At 37.5% G+C, this 24,818-nt stretch overlaps 1 protein-coding gene across 1 annotated transcript in view; it reads right to left on the bottom strand.

Annotated features, from left to right (window-relative positions):
* tmem132e (transmembrane protein 132E) overlaps window positions 1-24,818 on the bottom strand; it is a 155,617-nt gene that overhangs the window by 41,845 nt on the left and 88,954 nt on the right. Inside the window, exons 4-6 of the mRNA XM_088012438.1 lie at window positions 23,274-23,466; window positions 14,898-15,041; window positions 3,552-3,757 (exon numbers count right to left, since the gene is read on the bottom strand). Of these exons, the coding sequence (XP_087868564.1) occupies window positions 3,552-3,757; window positions 14,898-15,041; window positions 23,274-23,466 (543 nt within the window). The remainder of the gene's footprint in view (window positions 1-3,551; window positions 3,758-14,897; window positions 15,042-23,273; window positions 23,467-24,818) is intronic.

The raw sequence follows: 24,818 nt of genomic DNA, 5'->3' as shown, positions 1-24,818 counted from the left end.
AGCAAATTTTAACCATCACTTAGATTTTTCACCCACCATAAAAAGATTACACCAGAGTCACAGTAAACTGTGTGCAGTGGTTGTCCACTGTATCATTTACATCAGACTAAGTCTGATATTATGTTGCTCAAAATAAAACTTTACTTTAAACCTAATTGTGAATAATCTGGCCTCAATATCCTTCACATCACGAAAGTTTTTGACAAAGATGCAGCTGCAGTCCAGGCCTGTTTTTCCCAAGTCATTTTCTGTGCATACCAACTTCCTCACTGCCTTCATGACAGCAGTAATCAGGAGCCTTTAGTGAAGCATTTTTTTTGGCTGCTTTGATTGCCACACAGCTAAGCCACGGGATTTCCTCTCACCACAGGTGAAGCTTTTCTCTCCTGCATGCTGTCATTTGATTTTACTACCAGCATGTACCCTTTACTTTTCTGTGGGTTTCTCTGCCACATAAAGAAACTGCACACAAAGCCTGCCAGTCACTTTTGATGATGCCACATTCAGACTATGAAACCGTTGATGTCGACTAGAATGGCCTTCCCACAGGAACCTCCATGTTTTCAGTGATATTCTGTCGTCAGTGTTGGACATGTCCTTTCATGTTACGTGCCGTGTTTTGTTTTTCAGTTGTCTGATGCAGCAGGTACCAACTTGTTACTATATTTAAAGGTGAATTGAGCGATGTTTATACACTGAAATTCATTTGGGGAAAATATCCAACAGGTAAGAGCTGAACTAATGTGGCACCTAAGCTAGAAGAGCTGTAGCTTAGCGAGACGTGTCGTTTAACTGGAAGCACATTCTGATATGGTTTTGCATTTCTTGATTGAGTCAGTTGTGAGAGGTTTTGAAAACTCAACTTGTTACTATATTTAAAACTCAGAACTCATTTCATGGATAATATACTTCTTGCATAATTCCTCATGAAAACAAGCAGGAAGAATTTAGCAAACCTGCCTATGTAGCACAATTAATATCCAGGTACTTCCTGAAGTTACTAAATAAATATCCAGATATTTGCTCTTCCTTGGGTCACAATTAGTGAGTTTTAGTTTTTGCTAAAATGGGACCAAATTTCTATGTTTCAAAACTATAGAATCGTCCATGTCACCAAAAAGTGGGAAGCTTGACAGGTTGAACTTTTACCATGACTATACTGACAAAAAACACTTGGGCAAACAATCGCAGTCACTCCATTCAATACTCCAATCCCTCATTTTTGACGTCCATCATGGTGTCTCAAAGGTATTAGATGTAGCTACAAAGGATCAATAGAGTGGCTGTTTTAATGCATGTTAATACACTGGTTAAGTGAAAGCACAGCTTCTACAGTGGTCGAGTTTGCAGTTGAGGGTTTCGCATCTGTGGGTGCTTCTAACTTTAAACAGTCAGAAACCTGAATGTTATGTTAACTTCCTACTGAACTACCGTTGGCTGAGAGTTGGCCTAACAACAGACCAGCTGTTAGCGATGTACCAAGTACCTCTCACTCAAAGGTGGCTGGAAAATGAAAGTACTGAAACAGACTGTTGCTTCAGTGCAGCACTCCTTCTAAAGCTACTGTTCATATTGCAGATACTTATAGGAAAAACGACAAAGTCACAGGGAAGGAGATATAGGCCATTGTCCGCGTGGTCAATAGGCTGCATTTGTGCACACAAAGTCTTTACGTGCTCTGGCTTTTGCCACAAATTAAGCGCCACTCATAATCACTCACTGCCACATCGATTGGCTGATCTTGTTACAGACTTGTACGTGCAGCACTTTGTAGCCATCAGAAACCCTGACACTGCAAAAAGAGAATAAATGAGCCTCTCAGAAAGATTATAAACAGCACAAACTCTGCAGACAACGGCAGCAGGCAGCTATTGCTTGAAAGTTAGAATATTGAGACTGATGGACAGCATGGATTGCAGGTGTCAATATGCTTTTGCTTCAAATTTTGAGGCAAAATCCAGAAAGTTCTTTTATTTTTCTGTTTTTTCTTTGAGAAATAAGAGCTGTTCCCTCAGTTCGCTCACAATCAAACCTCCAGCTTATTTTTAAATGCCATTCATCCTGTCATCTTTGTGCAATATTTATTTTTGTCTGAATAAGCCCAAAGTCTTTATTCTTTAACTTTCAAAGTATGGTGTCACTATGCCGTCCAGACTGCCTTTTTTGTATTGTTTCTCCTCCATATTGGTGTTATCTGGGGCGCCTCAACCTTCTCTGCCATTTCCTGCTGAGCAGCCACAAGCATTAAGACTCCAGGGGTCCTGTTTTTATCTCCTGACTTTATCCTGGACTGGAAAAAAGTCCATGCTCATTGGACTCTCACTGCCACAATCACTCTATAATACAGTGCCCTGCTAAAGTACTTAAACCCATTGAACTCTTTCACCCTTTTCTTAGAGTAAGAACAGTTTCAATGGATTTTTGTGCTAGAAAACCCAAAGTAGAAGATAAATGTGAAGCGCAAGTAAAACTGCACTTGCTTTTAAAAAGAAATTATTGAAAACATGTGGAATACATTTATCATTAGCCAGTATTTACTCTATGTACTGGCTAATGAGTGCCAGTACCTCTGCAGTTAAAGCTGCAAGTGTTTTCCTAGAGCAAATATCTTAGTGCACTTGAAATAAGACATGCATGAAGTGAACTCTGGTACGGTTTGAATGCGTATGTGAATGCCAAGCGGACCAGAGACCCCTCCAAAAGCAAGGAAGTGGACTACAGTGCAGGGCATTCTGGGTAAACATAACCAAAACAAATGTGAGAGTTTAGCGCCAGCCGGAGAAATGGCGCATGGTCTTTTACCAAAGACTAAAGAGAAATCCTACAACTGCAAAAACCTGATGCCACTCCATGTCTTTTTCAGCTGCAATCAATGTCTTCTTCAGAGGTTTTCATGTCGGTTCCTTCAGTGGTTCATGGAGTAATGCCACAGCAGGCGAGAGGGGAACAGGTTTTTCAATTAGTTTGGATCTTTTGACATACTGCAGTGTGAAAGAAAACTACAGCGGCTGAGAATGTAACAAATGTTGCAATTTTGGTCCCCAGTCACACCAAGTCTAATGGTGTGAAAAGACCCTAATTGAGCTGCCCTCTTTTTTTTAGGGCAGTTTTAGTTTCAACTCTTCTAATAAGACGATAGAAATTGGCTTGTAATATTGAATTTTAATCAGAAATGTATATTTTTCTTAAACTTATGGAGAATAAAACTGACAAATATGAATGAGTAGAGCTGCATTTAGGATTAAACCAGATAAAGACAGAGAGAATGTCAGTAGAAAGAACGAGAGGGAAGTAAAAGGAATGTAAAGGGCTGGATGCAACATGATGCAATGGTATGAAAGTTTTGACATCTACTAACATTTATCAATTTTTCATTTTTCAAAGAAGACATGAATAGGATGAATGGGGATCCATCTCTGAAAACTAAACTTTCACCAAAGTAGGTTTTGTGCCCTGAACCCCAGGAACATAACTTGGAGAAAAAGGAAGAGACTGAACTCTCACTGGTGAGCGAGTGCGTGTGTGCGCGCATGTGTGTAGCCCAGCCTCACCTTCTGTCAGGCAGAATGGGAACCCTCCAGCCTTTGATGAAGCTCAGAGCGTTGTCGGTGAGCTCCACCTGCAGGGGGAGCTTGGGCACCCAGACGGTGAGCTCCAGCGGAGCACTCAGGTGCTCGTAGCTGAAGATGACTCGGGCGTTCATGGAGCCCCGCGTCTCCTTGCCGTTGACGAACACATAGTCGCAATTCATGGAGACCTGGAAGAGATCACGGTCAGCCGTCAGAGGCCATCTATATGGTAATGGTCACATCGGCCCGGGGGGAGAATCTCAAAGATTTGTGATGATACGTACGGCACAGCGTGGAGTTTCTGCTACAAATCACAGTAGAACACTTAATAAGTTTGGGCAGAAACAGAACATGCATTTGCTTCCCTTGAAAGTAATCAGATGCACTCCAGAGGTATGAAGATTTGATTTCTTTTTACTTTCTATTCCTGTATGGATTGGTCAATATTGTGTAGATTGATTAGGAACAGAGTTTACTTTAATTGCATTTATTCATTAACATGTCATTTAGTTTTGCCTTATTTTAACTTTACTTCAGTATTTGCAATAGAAACCAGATAAAAATACTTGGTAAGATTTTGGGTTTTGCTGTATATAAGGCAGTATTTATGCTAAATGGGTGTAATAATTATTGAATAGTGAATAAAAGTGAGAAAGAACTCAAAAAGGTTGTTGTTTCTTAACTGGGAAGCTACATTTAACAACAAGAGGGAAGTCTTTAAGTGTACCAACACATTTGCTCTAGAAACTAAAAACACTTGATAAGTGACAGTCTGTTCTATTACTATCAAATCAGAAGTCTTCCACATGGTTGTTAGTCATAACATGAACATAAAATGTTTTTATTGATCTTCTATGGTAAGTTAGCTGAAGTCACGATTATCAAAACAAAATTTCATTCTTGAAAAATGTTAGTTTAAGTGCAATTGATCCATGAGTTTGACTTTATTGAGTTGTTAAAATTAATGAGATGTTACATTTTAAATGCAACTGTAGATCATTAAAGTACAATTACTGTGCACATTTTCCAGATATTTAGACAAAAGATGACTTCACAGGATTTACACACTATAAAAAAGTCTATTTTCTGAATGACCTCTGCAAACCCAAAACTAAAAAAACAAAAAAAAAAACAAAATCGTATTTTTTACTTGCGGTCCAAGAGTTTGGAAGCTTTTTATATTCTGACCAACACGACATTCCAGGAGCCTGCCAACATTGAGGGAAAATCTGGAATGAATCGGTGGAAATCAGCTGCTGTGTTGGGCCGCAGTGAGGAAACCGGAGGCTTCCTCGGCTCGGCAGAACAAAGCCGACAACAACTGCTGCAAACAAAAATGCTTACAGGCTGCGGGTTCCTCTCTAATCTCATTTGCATCCTTTATACAGTCAAATTAGTGCTTCCAAGTAACCTCAGTGTTTGTTAAGCTTGTGCAGAGCAAATTAGGCGCTTACACCAAGTCCCTGACATCAGAACCGTGTCGCCGTAATCGTCTATGAACAATTACACGTAATATGCCACAAGAAGCTCTTAGGCAAACATGTCACTCTTCTGACATTTAAGATGAACTTTGCTTAGACCTGCTCATAAATAAACATATTCACACATTTCACCTTTCACGACACATTCCTGTAATGGCATATCATTTGAGGCACAGAGAGCATGAATTCAATATATCGACTTTTCTAAATTTAACTCTAAACCATTTTTCAGATTTCCCATCAAATCGAAAATCCTCCACAGCTTCATTTGAATTATAATAAATACCCCCCCACCCTTCTATCCCCAACAGTAAATTATTAACTGCAGAGGAACTGGAGGGCTTTGCTTTTGGGTTCCTGCTAAAGATTTATCAGATGCTGGGAGGTGGCTGGCATTGTAATCAGAGGATCTAATCTGCGGCGAATGGAGGTCGGCCTGGCCAGTCTTCTCAGGGCTGGGGATTCATCATAACTGGGAAGAGGTCTGGGTAATATAATTTCCCACATGCAGACACCGCAGCTGGAGTGGAAGGCCTTGGGAAGATGACAGGGTTCCTCTCTTCGGTTCAGCTGATGCAATTTTTTATTTATTTACTGAATTTAAAGACAAACTTCAAATTTCGTACATATGACTTTAATATCTATAAGCTAACCAATCATGGCGGTCTTATAAAATCAAATCTGTCTCATAACCTGTTGATAAACTTAATCCATATAAAGTTGGGGTCTTGATCTTTTCAGGGCTTTTACAATTGCATTTCTATTTTGCTTTAGGGATGAAATTTCACATAGGTTAACATGGAGGCTCCAACTGCTTACCAAAGATAGTGCTGCAATGAGAATGAGCTGTTTAAGGCTCTATCACTTTGAATCCAGATAAACTGCTGCTGGCCACACCTCCACCAACCCAACATTTGAAGTGAAAATAGCTGCAAACAGATGCACAATTAGAGAACTGTACATCTTTGGAAAGCAGAAGTGGAGCCTCCTGCACAACCACGATTCAGCAAGTGGTTCTTGGATGGTAAGGTAACAATAAGCTGTTTCAAAAAAAGTTTTTGAAACAGCTCACCAGACAACAACAAAAAAAACCCTAAAAAAAAAAATGACTGTTTTTTTTTACAAAGACTGCTGATTTTTTTTTAATCGATTAGACAGTTTCTAGCAGCAAAAAACCCAAATGAAACTACAAAAATGCACAATATCTGAATTTTGCATAACGGGTCCCCTTTTACCAAACATCCAGTGCAAATGTGTAAATATATGTGTTTTATTTTTATATAAAAAGTCCCAACCATAAGCTACTGTTAAAATTTCTCTCATTATGATGGGAATTGGAAGCTGTATTTTCTGAGGTGGCAAAAACGATAAGAACTACCGATATATATGATCAGAGCTACAAGATAAACAGAAAACTCAACACTATGACCCCCAGCCAGCTATGATTAATCATAGTACAGAGTGCTGACAGCATGAGCCTGGCGCGTCCCCACCAACTGCCCGAAAAAAAAAAAAAAACCTTCCCGGAGAGGAAGAGGAGCCCTTCAGCTCCTGCAGCTACAGCCGCTGATAAACTTGGCTGGCTAATTGCAAGTCAAAAGCTGTTAGCAACTCTGGGTATCAGTGGTCCTGAGGGGGCTCGCTGAGGAGGGCTTTCACACTCTGAGCCACCACATGCCGTCACACGGCCGCTAATGCTCTGTGGCATCCTCCGTGGGGCCGGCAGATTGCCTGGGTGGAGACGGATGGTGGGAGCGCTGCGTCAGAACCGTAGCTGATCTCGGAGCACCACATTGAGGACCGGTAGGGTTAATGTGAAGGTGAAAACACCAAAGGGTGTTTCACACATTTATTCCGTGACATTAACTGAACTAATTTCCCAAATAAAGGCAGCAGTTTCTGTCCTTTCAGTGATTTTACCCTAATGAGAGCTCTCACACAGCATTGCTGATGATGCGATGTAACTTAGTTCACTCACTTCTTGCAGAAACAGCAGTGTGATGCCAGTATTCTGCCATTAAATGAACTGAAAGGATTGTTTAGTGTGGTTCTGTAATAGTTTTCTTACATGTGGCATCATATCCCATTGAATTTGTGGAAAACTGAATAAATCTTCTTCTGTTTTTTGTAACTTGTAGTGATCCGCACATGTAATGTCCTTATAACACTGAAAAAGTTCAAAACCACCTAGTAATTTATGGCTCATTTGTATTTGTGTTTAGTATGCTCCACTTTGATTGTCTTTATTGTTTGTAAAACAACAAGAGCAAAAAAAAAGGTAAAAAAAAAAAAACATTTAAAAATGGAGCCATCCTGTTTGGCACTCACTCACACTGCAGTGCAACAGAAATCCTCCCAGATTTTGTTTTAAAATTAAATGTTGAACTAAATTAATTGCTCTGACATTTTAACAAATGACGTCGTCATTTAGGGATAATGCATGTGTTTCGGTGCAGACAGAGCTGACATATGGTTAGCTCTGCAGGGACTGTGTCTTGTGGTTGTTTTGACATTTTTTTCTCTGTGATGAATATTATGTGTTTGCTTGAGGAGCGGCACTGTCAGCGAGTTCATTTAGCTCGGTTGGCTAAATGAAGCAGCCCCCATTAGCCTGTTGATGATATTATTGATGATTTAAATTATCCATTGTTTGGGTGATCTTTGAACTTAAAAGCTGTTTGTTTAGATGTAATAAGGAACAATCATCACTTCATGAGGCTACCCGAATTTTTTTCCTCTAACCTCTGCAAGTATTTCACCATCAGGACATATTAGTTTTATATTCCAGAGATTGTAAATGTCCAAGTGTGCTCCAGTTCTCACAGTAATTATTAAATACAAACATGGCCTTAATCTGAGATCTTGAACTACGGTCCACATTAAATTCATGGTACTACCAAAGGTAAATGTGTCACACTAACATGGAGGAGAAAAACATGCAGGGCACTGAAGTCATGCAGGATGAACACAGGCGTGTGATGTGATGTGCAGACACAGGGCCTTATCTCTGGCCTCAGATGGGGTTACGTGAGTCACATCCCCATAGGAGACAATGATCAGTGGGGGACGGTCAGAGTTGTCCACCTCGGCCAGCAAATCCTCCCTACCCCCTGAAACGCTGTCACGCTTTTTTCCCTTTGGTCGTTCCACCTTCTACAGCAGCCGTGCACGAACACACACAGGTTCACGCACACACAAAAACTGGCTTATCTGCTACAGGCTCTACATGCACACTGCAGCTTAGTTATTTCCAGAGAAGAAAGAACTAAATAAATAAAAGCGACAGTAAAGAAAAATGACAGCCTCCCACCTATTTTTACTCCCAGAGTTTGAAGGAAAAAAACAACAGCCAGTGGGTTGGCAAATATCCAAATGAGAGCAAGAGGTTTGAAAAAAGGTTATACTAAGAGTGGAAGCCTGTTGTAGTTTTTGTTAAACTGTTTGAGCTAAGGGCCTTTGTAATGAAAGCAGTCCAGACCTTACCAGGTACCTACATTTTACCTCAGAGTATCTCCAGGGTATTTACAGGTTACCCTATAGGGTAGTGTTTCCCCAACCAGGTTTTCAAGGCCCAATACCCTGTACATTTTAGATGTCTCCCTGCTGTGAAACACCTGATTCAGCTGATTCACAGTTCAGCAAACACCTGTCAATTGAAATCACCTGGACTGAAGTAAGGAAACACCGAAAATATGCAGGGCAGTGTGCCTTGATGACCAGGGTTGAGAAACACTGCAATAGGGTATATGCCTGCAGGATTCCTATTGACAACTTGCTGGGTAACTAACAGACTTTTAGGCTACCTATGGGGTACTAATAGAAATACCTACAGGATTTTTTAAGGGTACTTACATTGTACCTCAAGGGTTTTGCTGGTTAACTTACAGGTTACCCATATGATCCCAGCAAAGAACTAGAAAGAGTGTCTTTGGGTACATATTGGATAGGATAGGATAGCCACAGGGTACTTACAGAAAAGTAAGTCACATCACAATACAATGCAGAACTCATTGTATTGAGATCTGCATTGTTACTCATTGAAGTACCAAGCAGGCACCCTGCTAGTTATTTCCAGGAACCCTTTAGGTACCCAGCAGTTTTCATGGGTTGGTTCCCAGTCTCTCCAGAATCCCTTTTATCCATTCTGAGGGTCGTTTTATTGAACTGTCATGACTCATGTATTTCCTGGGCTTGAAGGGCTCATTTTAAATTAGCCGAGAATGTTCAATGGCAGGATCGTCGAAGCAAGTCCACTCAATATCACACGGCCCGCCGCCTTGTCTTTAATGGATCATGAAAAATGATGAATGATGTGCTGAGGCCAGCCATCCCCCTGCAACACCTGCTCTCTTCTATTGACAACACAATGCAGGGCAACCGAAGCACCAACACCCCCACCTTCAAGACACAAGTCTATACAGTTGATACATTGATCAAAATCCTGCCATGGCCCTCATTTATAATTTAATTTGTTCTCTCCCAAGCATATAAGTTATTAACAGGTGCAAACTCTAGTACAAGATGCGAAGAGTACAAAGAGAAGTTGGTCCAGTAGATAAGAAAGAGAATACACTGGACATATGCAGGAGCAGACAGAGCACAATAAGAACTAATGGCGTCATGGCCCCGGTCTGTAAAATCTGCCTGAGTCGACCTTCAGGAGCTGCTCGACCATGGAGAGAGCTTTCATTAATCTGACTCCATGTGATTATCACTGAGAACAGATTCATTATTCTTGAAATGGAAGAAATGAGTGGGCTAAAATGTAAAGATTTCACTTAGGGGAAGCCAGTAACGAGCCTGACAACTTAAAGTTGATTACATTCTGACCTCCTGCTCGCTCAGATATATATGTGTTCCCGTGTTCAAACTGTCCCAAAACTTTTAAATACGATCCTGGAGTTGGAGACATGATAAAGCAGAAACAGGTTCAAAAGGAATGATTTCTTTTTTATTTATTTTTTTGCTGCTTGTCAGGTTCTCTGGTAAAGGCAGAAAGTTGACTTAAAAACAACCTTTTTTTTTGTTGCAGCTGTCACTGCGGCCCTGACTGAAAAACATGAGGCAGACGATATGTGAAAAACTAAATTTTCTAGTCTCTCTCTAATGCACAAACTTGTGAAAGCCTGGAAGAATCATCTAACCCCAGTGAGTCAGTGCAGTTACTGTGGTTACAAGCCTTCACAAGCAGCTTCAAAGGCAGCCTAATTTGTCAGAGTTATGCTTTAAGCATGTTTTTATCCAGAAACATACGTTAAAAATAGGTTTTACTATGATGAGGAGATGGTGCTGTTTGTATCCATACAGTATCTGATAAATAACCATGCAAGTTTGGACTTTTTAAAGCAGAATCAGCTTCACAAAAACAACACAGTATACTATAATTCCTCTTATATTTAAAGGTAATGATGATTTGTTTTTAAAAGTTATGCACACACTCTTTCAGACGAACAAATATGGTTTCAGCTCCTTTTTGTTTGTACCTCCAGAGAATCTTCAGTGGATGTGTTTTGTTTGGGGTTAATTACATTTTCTTTTCTAAACTGAATAGATTTTATTGTACAACCTACAAAAAGAAAGACAGAAAAATCTTGTTTAACAAGGTTATTGTGATGCAGAACCAAAATGCTCTCAAACAAACAAGACCAAACAAGAAAGGTAGTTTGTGATTTATTTTCATCTCTAAATGACTGCTTTCTGAAGCGTTAGTCTCCTTAGTTTCTTAAAAAACAAAATCAACACTAAACACAAGGAAAAGCAGTCATAATTGCCAAAAAGGAGAGGAAACTGCAGATGCATTATTTGTCTGACTGTAACGTTTCAAGTCCCATGCATTAAAACTCTGAAATGTAACATATTTGGACATTTGAATGGCCGTTCTCTGCCTTATATCAGTTTTAATGACCATTAGAGTTTCAACTGTCACTTCTGTGTCTGTGGTGTGGATCCTCTTTGTTTCAAGTTGAACAAGTCACTTCTGAGAAGATGAATTGGTTAAACCCCAGCTGAACAAAAACTGCCCTTAAATCAAAGTGAAAACCCCCCACATCAGTTTCCACAGCCACAGTTTGAAAATGTATCACTAGGGTGCAACATCGATTGGAAAACATCAACCCAGATTCTGCAATATGCTCAAATGGACTGAAGTGGTCATTATCTTGTGCTTAAAAAGAAATGTATTTGTCATTCAATGAAAATCAATGGATTTCTCGTTCCTGGCAGCAGTTATTCCCACATCCAAACTGTGATAAGACAGCTTTGAGGGTGTTACATATAAAATAACGATAAACACATCTGCCTATCTTATGGTTTTGGAGAAGCAGATGGTTTGGCTGTGGGGATGAGCTATTTATCCATATTTTTGTTACTTTTGGCTCCAAACAGTCATTAAAATCATTTAAAAAAGAAAATTGGTGTACAATTGTTGTGAAAATGTAAAACAAAGAGGCAGAAAGAAGAGGAGCAGCAGCTGCTGGAATGAACCCAGCAGGAAGGAACCGACACATGGTTGCTATGAGATGTCCTGCAGTAAGCTGCACAGATTACCAAAACAACCAGCAGCAACAATGGCAGCATTTAGCATTTAGTTAAACATTATAATATGTAATTCAGTTAATTTGTGTGGAAACATGTTGGGTTCTGAAACACACATGCAGATCAGAAACACACATGTTCTGCTCCTCCATGGTGACTCCACAACTCTACAATAATTTAAACAGCCACTTGAAATTTATGAGTGATTAAATGTATGAAAGATATTTGGCCTAAATCTAAATAAACATATAAGATCTCTTATGCAAATTTGACTGTTTTAAAATATCATTCTTATTCATTACATTTCATTTCCCCCCCCACTGATTTGCGTTTATTCTTTTTTGCTGAATGAAATCTTACATTTAAAATGCAGTTACTTCAGGGGTATCAAGGTCAAAAGCTTTATTTTGATTGTGGCTTAAGCAAAATAACTGCCAGAACATTCAGAGGAAAAGAGCATGTCTTGGCAGCTGCAGTTTTATGTCTGACCTGCTCTGTGTGCGTCATCACCACTCAAAACATCCTGTTGATGGGTACTTACTAACAAATTAGTCATAAAGAAAGTATACCATCAATAAATTCAAGAGTTTTACATAGATTCTTGTGAACTCCTAGAAACTATGTAAAAGTGATTCCAGTCGCTTGTGAGCAGTTGAAATCTATTAGTAGCTAAACTACCTTTTTAAAAGTTCAAACAACAAAGACATCGTAATATGGACAGTAGAGACCATAAATGCTAGCATGTATAGTCTTATTTACTTTTGTTTTTGACGGTTCAGCCAATTTGTGCCAAGGAAATAAATGATGCTTCTGGATTGGTGGCTTTACAAATGCCAGCCAATGGTGTGTCAAGTAGCATTGCATCTTGGTATTTCAGCTTCCCAAGCTGCATTTTCTTTTGAATATATTAGATATGCACTATGAAAAAGTTCTCCAATGGACAAATATTCCATAAATAATCTGGATGCATTTTATTAAAAAATGTATGACTATTGAACCACATATAAGCAGGGCTTCAGTGGATAGGGGGGTTTACAGGTACACTTAGTTTTTCCACACAGCTTTTTTTTTCATTTGGTTCTAATTTTTGCTCAATAAATAATGACAGTAAAATCTGGTGGTTGTGGTTTAGAACAGTGTTTTTCAAAGTGGGGACCACAGCTCACTGGAGAGTCAAAATTAAAATCTAACTGCATTTGAGGCTGAAACTTAAAGATTTGAGCAAACATCTCCATTTCTGTCAGTTTTTGAATTTTTTTAAAGGAACTGAAAATGGGAGCCAACAGAAGTGGTGGTGTTCGCACTACTGAATGTTTTAACGTACATCATTAATCTGACCAGTGCAAAACAGCACAATGACACATCAATGCTCCCTATACAGTTGGTCAACTACGGCTGTCGGTATTTCTGAACTTTTCAAATTCAGAAATTTCCAAGTTTTTGTCGACATTTTCTGAGATTAATCTCAAAGTGTCACAATTTTTTCCTGCAAATTTTCAACTTTTGAATCTTTTGGCTACGGCTGTAGTTGACTGGAGTGTAAAAACAGTTGCACCGTCTTGTGTATTAGGGCTGTTGTAGGTCTACATTTCTGCCAAGAAACTTAGAAATTCTCAGATTGAACTCAAAAAATTTCTAGAAAACAACATGGAAATTTCTGAGTTTTAGAAAGTCATTAATTTGCTAGAAACAATGCAGAAATTTTCAGATCTCAGAAATTTTTGAAAAAAAAACATCGGTATTTCAGAACTTTTCAAATTCGTAAATTTCCAAGTTTTTGTCGACATTTTCTGAGATTAATCTCAAAGTGTCACAATTTTTTCCTGCAAATTTTCAACTTTTGAATCTTTTGGCTACAGCTGTAGTTGACTGGAGTGTAAAAACAATTGCACCGTCTTGTGTATTAGGGCTGTTGTAGGTCTACATTTCTGCCAAGAAACTTAGAAATTCTGAGATTGAACTCAAAAAATTTCTAGAAAACAACATGGAAATTTCTGAGTTTTAGAAAGTCATTAATTTGCTAGAAACAATGCAGAAATTTTCAGATCTCAGAAATTTTGGAAAAAAAAACATCGGTATTTCAGAACTTTTCAAATTCGTAAATTTCCAAGTTTTTGTCGACATTTTCTGAGATTAATCTCAAAGTGTCACAATTTTTTCCTGCAAATTTTCAACTTTTGAATCTTTTGGCTACAGCTGTAGTTGACTGGAGTGTAAAAACAATTGCACCGTCTTGTGTATTAGGGCTGTTGTAGGTCTACATTTCTGCCAAGAAACTTAGAAATTCTCAGATTGAACTCAAAAAATTTCTAGAAAACAACATGGAAATTTCTGAGTTTTAGAAAGTCATTAATTTGCTAGAAACAATGCAGAAATTTTCAGATCTCAGAAATTTTTGAAAAAAAAACATCGGTATTTCAGAACTTTTCAAATTCGTAAATTTCCAAGTTTTTGTCGACATTTTCTGAGATTAATCTCAAAGTGTCACAATTTTTTCCTGCAAATTTTCAACTTTTGAATCTTTTGGCTACAGCTGTAGTTGACTGGAGTGTAAAAACAATTGCACCGTCTTGTGTATTAGGGCTGTTGTAGGTCTACATTTCTGCCAAGAAACTTAGAAATTCTGAGATTGAACTCAAAAAATTTCTAGAAAACAACATGGAAATTTCTGAGTTTTAGAAAGTCATTAATTTGCTAGAAACAATGCAGAAATTTTCAGATCTCAGAAATTTTTGAAAAAAAAACATCGGTATTTCAGAACTTTTCAAATTCGTAAATTTCCAAGTTTTTGTCAACATTTTCTGAGATTAATCTCAAAATGTCAACATTTTTTCTTGCAAATTTTCAACTTTTGAATCTTTTGGCATTTTGGCATAAATGGACTCCATTTTTTTTCTATCTATAATGGCCCGAACGCGCTGTTGTAGATGTGGCTTACAAGTTGTTGAGTTCTAACTTCAAGCAGTTTAATTGAAGTATATAATTGTGGAGTTTTACTGTTTTCCTGCTGCTGTCGAAACAACTAGAAACTTGGTGGGAACTGTTTCTGCAGGTTTGGCACTTCTAAAAGCATCTAATGGAGCTTTTACTGTTCATTTGTTTCGTTATCGATTCATATATAGAATCATATCTACCTCCCCTGATCGCATCCAAGGCAGGAATCAAATCAAAAACACATGTGGGGCAGCTGGAAATGTCTTTTTTATGCTTTCCTGATGATGTGACTGTGGTTCTGTGGAGGGCTAAAGGGATTACATTTGCCCCGAATCACATCTCCCAGACACAGGCATGGGGGAAATGTGGTTTACCGTACCTTTATGATGTCTTCATTAGACGACTTGCATTGCACAAAGGCTGAGACGTCGGCAACGGCTCCGTTCATCTCTATGGAGACCATTTTGACGGGAATGGCCACGGTGCGTCCGGTCAGAATGGCCGTGTTGATTATCTCTGTGTCCTGTAGGGACAGAAGTGGAAAAAACAGGCGTTCATGACACAGTGTGAGGCAGGGAGTGATTTTCCTCCATAATTCATCAGCGTGGGTGAAGTCCACATTTAAAAATCATTACCATGGCGGCCCCCGTGCCGTCCAGGTGACGCTCTCAGAGCCAGACCGCAGCTCGTTTCTGTGCACTTAAATATCTTTCCTTGGATTTCATCATTTCAAGGGCACTTTTCTCCCAATGAGTGAGTGGAAATAACAGAAAATGAGATTTGAAAGAACAGGAAAGTATTACCCTTTACTTTAATCATACAGGAAAGTCGTTTTGGTTCCATACTGGGTCTAAAATTCAGGATAGACATTTAGAGTAGTGCACCACAGGGTGTGATGCATCTAACCTTTATATGATTGGAGTTATAGCACTTTAAGATGCTTCGCATTGTCGTAACACGAATGAAAATGCTTTATGAGGCGTTTCAGTAATGCTTCCTTTTCCTTCATATGGTATATTTTGTTCTGCCCCTTCGGTAAAGGTTTTCGTCCTTCGCAAACTGATTTTTGGGTAGACCAGAGAAAACAACAGCAGCCATTTTCAAAGAGAAACCATAAGTAGAATAGTTTCATTCAAGAACTAAAAAGAGCAGAACGGAGTTTTTAAAATTCATCTATTACATAATTTCATCTAGATAGACTGACGAGTAAATTTTCATAAAGTGTCTGTAAAATGAAGAATTAGAGGTTGTTGTAGTCATTTAAACTCACAATTTGACCCAAACTATTAAAAACTCTGAGCACATGCTGACATTGTGTATACTAAATGATAAATATTGAAACAATATTGCTTGAGTGTTGTTTTTTCATGACAGTTCTCATTTGTTGTTTAAAACTGAGATCAGATAAACCTCCAGATATCTGTCGGTCAATTAATGATCCTTGTAGGAAGAATTACACTTTTTTTTTTTAAAAATCACCTTTGGTATATTTATTTTAAATAAATGTTTTCCTTCTTTTTCCTGACAACCCTGAATAAATACTGTTACAAATGGAATATTATCCTCTTTTTTAAATCCTCACTGATTTACTTAAACATATATGCACATTACTTATTTATGAGTTTTGGGGGGATATGTTTTCTCATTCTTGGCAAAGGAGAAACCCTGGAGACGGTCTAAATTTATGAAAGTCTCCTAAAACTAAAAATAGTACATTTAAATTTCAGCGCAGCTCTCATTTTACAGTTTTAATGAGTCTGCAGAGCGTATAGTAGCATCTCTCCCCTCGTGGGTTTAATCTAAACTGCAAGGCAAAGAAGTGTTTAGCAGTCAGAGGAGAATTACGCAAGCTCTGCACTTATTATAATTTAACACACAAAACAAACATTTCATGACACTTTTTTTTCTTTTTTGTTGGTTTTCTGTTTGACCCCCACTTGATATTTATTGTGCCGACCTCACCCAACTCTGGGATCGCTGCTGCCTCTGTCAAACAGTATAAATTTGCATTTATTTGCACTTCTTAAAACTAGAAATGTGCAAATTTATTTGTAAAGAGCTGGATTTACAAGCTGGGAGTAAACTTTCAATCTAGTTTGAAAAAGATACATAACTTCATATTTGTAATGGTGTATCTCTATTGCAACAGAGGTGTCCAAATTTTTTGAAACATGGGCCAAAAATGTCAAATTGAAACTACTCCAGCAGCAACATTTTTATTTTTTTTTTTAGCATTTTCACTACAATTGTAACTGCTCCATTTGCTGGCAGAGTAAGTTCATGTAGTAACATGTTCATGTAGTAACAGGTACACTACATGTCCATCTTACCTTACAGATGAAAGCTAGCTAAACTAATTTTGCTAGTTCGGCAGTAAGTACTGTCATAAATGTCACTGATATTTATCTCAGTATTGTCTCAAAATTGTAATTTTTGATTCCTTGATTACAATGTAATGTTCTACTATTTATAAGCTGGAAGTGAGGCAAATGCTAATTCTTAGCTTGTGGTTTGTTTATTGTTGTCATAGCAACTGGGTGTCAAGATTGATTTTAGTTATAAAGTTCACGGAAGTGTGACATCACATGAGTACTATGCATAAAAAAATCATATTTAATGCAAAAACATTTTAGCTTTAGGCATATAAGCACTCACAGACTCCCCTGAAAGAAGAGTTAGTCGCTAAAGGTCACTGTTGAAGTGACTTTTAGTCACCTTTAGTTGCCATAGCAACTACTGATTCAGCATTTTCTGGATCACTGTCCAACATTAGTCAGCAGGTTTTTCTTTCTTATATCAAGAATGAAGTGTCAAACACAGTAGAGTTAAAGAAGGAGGCTGTGTGCTGAATATTAAGCTTTAGCTGTATCTTTTATTTTCTCTCTGGATTAAAGGATTTTGTCATTTTTTTAACTTTTTTTTTTTTTTTTTTAATTTGTCTAATTTCCACAGCGGATCCTGTGTGGGTAACAGACTGGACTCTGGGGTAAAATCCTAATTGAAAGAGATCATCCTCCTAAGCTCTGCTCGCCGTTTTGGCATCTGGAGCGCATTCACCACACGGCACACTTTGCAGATAAATGTACGCTGCTATGGGAACTCTAATTATGCTTACCTGAAAAAAAACAGTCATCACTGCACAGAGTTATAATTTCAGTAATTACCATGTCTGCAAAAGGCAGCCAGATACCTGCCAGGTACAAAAACGGACTTTGTTGATTTGGTACATACTGTTCTGAACTAATTTAAGCTTGGCTGCTTCAGTGTCTTTAACTATGCAGAGCTGGGGTTTCCTAATGTTTTACCACAGGGGCCAAATTTGTTCCTGCAGGTGCCATTTTATCCATGCAGTCTTCTGCAAAGGCTGCAGGGATACATTTTTTGGAGCAAAAAATTGCACCAAAAATATTTTAAGGCAATTAAATGATTTTCTTTTTAAGTAATGACAGAAAAAGTGTCAGTTCACATCAAATGTCATTGCTGAAAGGCCAAATCTGTACCTTTCTTAAATTATTTAGTCTAGACTAAACCTCAGACATTTGATGTTTTTAAAGTATTTTACACCATTTATACACTAACCTGTTTTCAAGCCTTTGCAGAAGACTATTTTCAAACCTCTGTCCTGTTGGAAGATACAGTGCAGAATGGAGTCAGTTTCTCTGTGAAAACTTTCTGTTTTGTCTAAACTCTGCCCAGAGATAAGAGTCATTTACTTGCAGTTATTGTCCCTGTATTTAATGGAATCCATTACCCAGCAGCTCCATCCGGCCTCTGGCTTTTTGTTTGATGGGTACTGAGGCGAAAAATTTTAGTCAGACATTAAATCCTCAACTGTACATTTCACTGACGTGTTTGTGTGTGTCTATCAATGAACGTTGATGTATATTAGCATAAAATTTATGGCTTTGCGTTCAACCAGCCTGAGAAACAATTAATTTAAAAAATAAATCAGTAAACACTGGGTAGATGTCTTAACGTTGAGCATTGCCACTAACCCATGTGATGCACCATTCACCAGGCTCCTTCTTGCTTGGATTTTTTTCCCTCTTCAAAGCAAAAGCAAAGTCAGGTGTTTTATGCTGATAGCAGCCGATTTAACCATGCAGTGATGATGCTCCAAACACAAACCTGGCTGCGGTATTTTGATGTTTAAAAACTAAAGAAGGAAACATCCAACGCTGAGTGTTGTGAAAACAAAGCAACAGAAAACTCTGCAGACTTAAAAGGACCAATATTTAGCAGCAACATACAAAGACAGAGTTTAGCCCCTTTAGATGCTGGTTGGGAGAATTCAGAAGCAGTAAGTCACTGTAACCCAACAAAACCAAAAAGATCTCAGACACAAGATCTATTTGTAAAGGTTTTAAGCTTTAACTTGGGCAGAACAAAGTTTGCTTTTCAAAAGGTTGGAAAGAATTTCATTTTTGTTAAAATGTTTTTTCATATAGTCACTTATGATATATATGGTAGATGGTCTCACACCAACACCGACAACGTTTCTCTTTAAAGGGCCGGGTTCATTTTTCAATCTGCTTCGAAACAAGAAAAGAGATTTCTCTTTTCTTGAAAAGAGATTTCAAGAAAAGAATGAAAAATGTCTAATTTTTCATTCTTCTTTGTTTTTTTCTTTTTCACCAAATACTTTTCAACGACATAACAGAAAAACAAAAAACCTAAAACTGGATGAAAACCCAGAGAAAACCAGTCAGGAGCTGAAGATGAATAAAAAAACACCATCTTTTTATTCATGGTTTTGTACATTTCCAATGTACAAAACGGCCTTTATCTCTTATTAAAAACTGATACATTTATGACAGCTTCAAGCAACGCTGAATATTTATGGTCCATATAGGGTCCATTTATTTTAAAAAAATGTTCAGATGAAACTGTCGAGTGATCAACACTTTACGCTCTCACATCAGAACACCAGACTTTGCTCTTGTAAAAAGATAAATAAAAACAGAAACATGTTGGAGATCTTTACTCTGTAAGCTGTTCAAAAGTAACACCTGGAAACTAAAAAAAACAAAGTTACATCTTTGATCATCTTTTGTGTAACAGAGTAAAATCCTCACTTTATTTCAGAGTTTGCCTAGAAGGAGCACGTTTTAATCAATGTTTCTGTCCTGAAAGTTAGTCCAACTTCTTGAGACAAACACATTTTTTGCATTTTTGTCTTGTGGCAGGGTTACTGTAGTGAGCCGTTTTAGAAATATTGCGATGACTGTATTGTCATACCAGTACTGTTGCTAGCCATTCGGGCACAAAAGCAGAAATGTGTAGTTTAGTTTTCAAAAAGTTTCTCTTAAATAAGGAGCAAGAAGGCTGATTTTAAGCAAGATTAAAACTAGGAAATAAAATATAATGAATGAATTGTAACAATAGTTGTGTTTCCATTACAATATGCGTAAAACTGACAACATTCCACTAATGTAAAAAAAACAACAAATTTTTACAATTGCAGTATTTCTATTAAATAAGAAACACAATTAAAATCACACATGAATACATTTGTTCAGGTGATAAGTCATTAGAAAACATGGCTTTTGTTTTTCAACATTACAAGTTGTTCATGTTATGTAATGTGAAAAAAGTGTTTCTACTCCAGTTTTACAAAAATAAACCAATTTACAGCTAAAAAAGCCGCCTCATCTTAGTGCCAATGTTTTTTGTTTTTTTTTTATCAAAAAACTTACAAATGACAAACTTACTTATAAATTACACATTTATATGGTCAATGGTAACATAGCTAGTGAGTGTAATACAGAATTATTACTTATCCTCTAAAATTCTGTTTGAATAAGAGATTTTTGTGCCGTTATGACATGTTTGCATTTGATGAAAGCCCTTAAAAATAAGAAGTTCAAACTTCAGTATCATGAAACGTTTTGTTGTCCTGAAGAAGATTTTAGTCTTTAGACGGGCAAAGCTGGTAGAAACAAAACCCGACAACACTTGTAGCTGTATGAGCCATTTTCAAATTCACATTCTGCTTAATTTATTTGCAAAAATTATTCACACATCAAACTTAAAAGACCTAAAGAGCAAAGTTTCTCTGAAAACAATCAGGTAACCCTATGTCCATCCACCTCCTGATATTTTTTTGTAGCCATAAAAACACCTGTCCTTATGTAAAACATGAGTATATGTTGGAAAATTACTTTTAATTATTGGTTGTAAAAGCATGAATGGACTGACATGTGGTGACAGCTAATTATTATACCAGAACAAAAATGTCTGATATGAAACGATCAAAACTATAAAAGCTCAAAAATGCAAAGAAGCCAAAGTTCAAACGAAAGCTTCAGGAAGGACCTCTTAAAAGATAACATGAAAGTCTTGTTGATCGCTATGAACAGCAAAACTTGAACCAGGTCTCAAGATATTTGCACATCACTGGAAACTGGTAGACCAGTTGCTTCTCATCGGGACACCGACGGTTCTTCTCAGTTAAAGTTGCTTTATCCAAGATATTTGACAAAAGATGCTGCATCTGAAGACTAAGCCACGATGCAAACCAAACGGGAGTCAGTCATACACATAAATTGGTGAAAGAGATGTTTGGTTTGATTTTTACTTTAACTGGACTTTAGGTTAGGGGCTGTAATGAAATGAGTAAATGAGAGAGAAATTGTATTTTCTTTTATGTTGAGATTTTTTTTTGAAATTCAATACAGATTCCATCAAATTACCTCAAACAAATGGTTAATTTGTTTCATTGTGGAAACTGTCACATGTTATCTAAGAAATTCAAATTACTTTCTTCAAATTTCAAGATTGTAAAATTTTATCTTATTTCCAGCTGATGCTGGGCGCAAATCTGTCACCTGCAATGTTGACGTTAAATGACGTCACGATGAGACTTAAAGAACTGTTCCAGGTTCTCAAAAGTGTGAGCTGAACTCATGAACTGAAAACTGTGCTAACATTTCTAATTATGAAACAAAAACAAGAGTCTGACAGGAACTGAAGTTGTTTTACAAGACAAAGTGGTAGAAGCACCCATCTCTTCTCATTCTGCAGCGCTGCTCAACACATCTGGGCACAATATGCATGCAAATCCTGAGTGTCAAGGGAGGACAAGAGATTTTAAGTGAACCTTATGTTACAGCAGATGGGCCATCCACAACATCATAACTGGAGCTCAAGTATATTTAATGGAGCTTCATATGCAGAGCAGATCTAATTATGCAAACAAATACCAGCCAACTGGGAGTTATCTCGCTGACAAGCCAAGCACTGGGCCTTAAGAACTGCAGCTACGCACAAATAAACTGTTAGCATTATTTATGTTGCTGCATATCAATTCAACACTCCTGCTGAGAGGTCTCAGTCTACAGAGATGACCTTTGTCCAAACCTAAGTGCTCTGGAGGAAACCCGACGGTATACAAGCCTCTAATCCTCACAATAATTTATCAAGTGCAGTAAAATGTCATTACAGCCAAAACCAACAATTTAAATCTATGATGATTAGGGCAAAAGGCAGAGAGGAGTCTGACGCTGCCGACGTCTCTGGCTTGATTAATGCCCTTTTGTTTTCTTAATCTGTTTACTGCCTTCAGTAATTACTACCTGGTGCCAGGAAAATACAGGGGACACGTGGACTTGTTGGCTCATAATTACTATCATGTCATCAGCGTAGGTGTTGATTACTATTATGTTTCATCATTTCACCCTCGAAAATCTGTAGAACAACCAAAACCTTTTACATTTTGTTGTTTATTTTATGTTCCTGTTTCAATTTAATTAAACACAGTTAAACCTAAAGTCTTGATGCATTGTAAAAACACAACCTCCCTGTCTGCTAATATATCAAGCTAAACACTTCTCCTTTTAGGCTGGTCAGAAATAAAGCTATTTATTTTAACTAGAATTAAGAATGTTTTTTTTTAGCTTCTCCAAATTCAGAAGGTTGCATACATTTTCCTTATGATTTATTGGAATTCCCAAAATGTTCAAATGTTTCTATCAATAGTTTGCTGGCAAAAGTAAATCAAGTCCTAATGAATCAATTACAGGTAACAGTATGACCGGCTGCAGTTTACACAGTAATTTCGCTGCATGAATCAGGTAACTATACGGTACCTTTACTGTTTCCCACAGGTTGCTAAGGAAACGGAAAAACAACTAAAAGTTTTAGCTTAAATAAGAAATAAGGCATAAAAATTTATATTAAAATGCCAACTTATTACCTTTAAATTAACAACAGACCTTGATGTCATCAAATGCAAATATTTTAATAATCTCCATGCTGCCCAAATGTAACAGGGATTGCGGGAATAAAATGAAAGGATCAAGGCTGATGAGATCATATCTGCTAATGGCTTCAATGAAAAACAGGCAAAAAAAATCTGTTATCCTTTTGCCATCTGTTTTAAATTTAATAAAGTCAAAATTAAACCTGTATAGGCAGGTTGTTTTTTCTGCCTCTTTTAGCAGGATTATGTAAAAACTAGCAATTTAATTTATCCCTGTAAATTAAATTGCATTAGGCATGTACAGTCAACCAAGCCAGCTTTTAAATTTCATCCCATTTCACTGAATTCAACTAGGATTTAATAAGAATAAGATACTTTCAGTTTTGAAATGCTGAGTTTTCTCTGTTGGGAAATGTATTTACCAAGAAGTTTGGAAATCAAATGCTTTCCTATACATGTACTCAGTTTTCTGAACTTTATAAAGATTGGGAATAATCATAAAAGTCCATTTGCAGACCTTGTGTGAAGCGTTTTTTTTTTTTAAATGCTACTCACCATAGCCAGAGGGATGATGGCCTGAATGTCCCGCTGCACCACCGTGAGCTCCGTCACGACCTTTTCCGAGTCCGGCACCGGGTTCTGTCCCTTGTAGTCGATGTTCCAGTTGATCCTCCTGGTCACCGAGAGGCTGGTGAAGTTCTCCATCTCAAAATCCAACTGCATCATCTCCACGTTCCCCAGCACATCACTGCCAGATTAATGAAAAAGAAGAAAGCACACAAAGCACAGTCAAAACTTAAAAAAAAAAAAAAACTCTGCAGACCACCGGAAGAAACCCTGATCTTCCTGTAAATGAAGTGGAGTAGTAATTAGCAATATTGTTGAGTAGAAAACATTTAAAAGTTACTGTAAGAGAATGGACGTCTATAAATTTCCCAAAATGAAGTAGAAAATATTGATGTGCACATTAACGCAGACCTATTATTCAAAACTTATATTTTGAACTTACCCAAATGAAAGTTTTTATACTTTCAAATCAACTACTTCCAACAACTGCTGTTTTTTGGCAGTAAGTTAATGTTTCTTATTTCTTGTGACAGGGATATTTCAAAAACATCTAGCAATCCCAACTAAGCCCAGCCCGTTACCTAGCAACCCAAGATGAGCTGCAGCACATTTTGTCAGTTGGTTTTACTGCTGTATTCGGTGTACAATGGCTGCTGGAAAAGACAAGAGTTTTGTTGTTGACTCACTATTCAGAAACCACTTGATGTATTCTTGTTGGTTGTGCAGGATGCACCACTTTTGCTTTTCAAAGCAGTTGTATAATTGTGCATTAGTTTGTGAGCATAAACTTTGAGTTGGGCGGGCGTGGCCAGCAGCTGCTTATTTGGATTTAAATTGACGGAGGCCAAAAAACAGCTCATTCTGAAGGATTTGACTAGACTAAAATCTCATTACCCGACAATGATTTTGTACAAAAAAAAATAATGAACATGTTTTGTATAAAGCAATCCTGACCTGTTCTTGGAAGCATAACAGGTCACCTTTAAGTGAAGATTCATAGAGACACTTCTCTATCAATCTGGTGTCTCAGAGTATCTTCAGTTTGTTGTCCCTCAGTGTGGAAAATTCAGGTGTTCTAGCAACAAAGCGACAGGCAAGATGAAGTTTGTACGTTCATACAAAGGTCAAAATACAAGAAAAATATTGGAAGGAATACTCCACAGAGATTAAAAACATAATTCTGATTCAAAATGAGAAAAAACAAAGTAGGATGCATTCATGTTCTGATGAATCAAGGATTTCCACCAAAGTGTTTGACCGCCTGAACCAGGGGAACCTGCTGGAGCACACAGAATAATACTTTACAATCCCAGATGAAAACGGATGCTAAACCCCCTGAAACAACATCTGTTGTACGTCTGTACAATTTAACATTTGACTATGTCATTTTTGTTCTAGGGTGTACTTACTTTATTAGATTAAGCTGAGTTTTTACATGCAAGAATAGCACTAAGGAGCTTAAGGTTAGGTTTTTAACCAATCTATCATGGTTTCAGATGAGTCTGATTTCTTTAATATTTTGCAGAAGATCTG

This window comes from Poecilia mexicana, unplaced genomic scaffold (assembly GCF_051168715.1).
Source record: "Poecilia mexicana isolate PSO_F unplaced genomic scaffold, ASM5116871v1 scaffold_14, whole genome shotgun sequence".
Taxonomy (NCBI): domain Eukaryota; kingdom Metazoa; phylum Chordata; class Actinopteri; order Cyprinodontiformes; family Poeciliidae; genus Poecilia; species Poecilia mexicana.
Note: the sequence above shows the minus strand (reverse complement) of the source record. Positions and strands in the feature narration are given on the sequence as shown.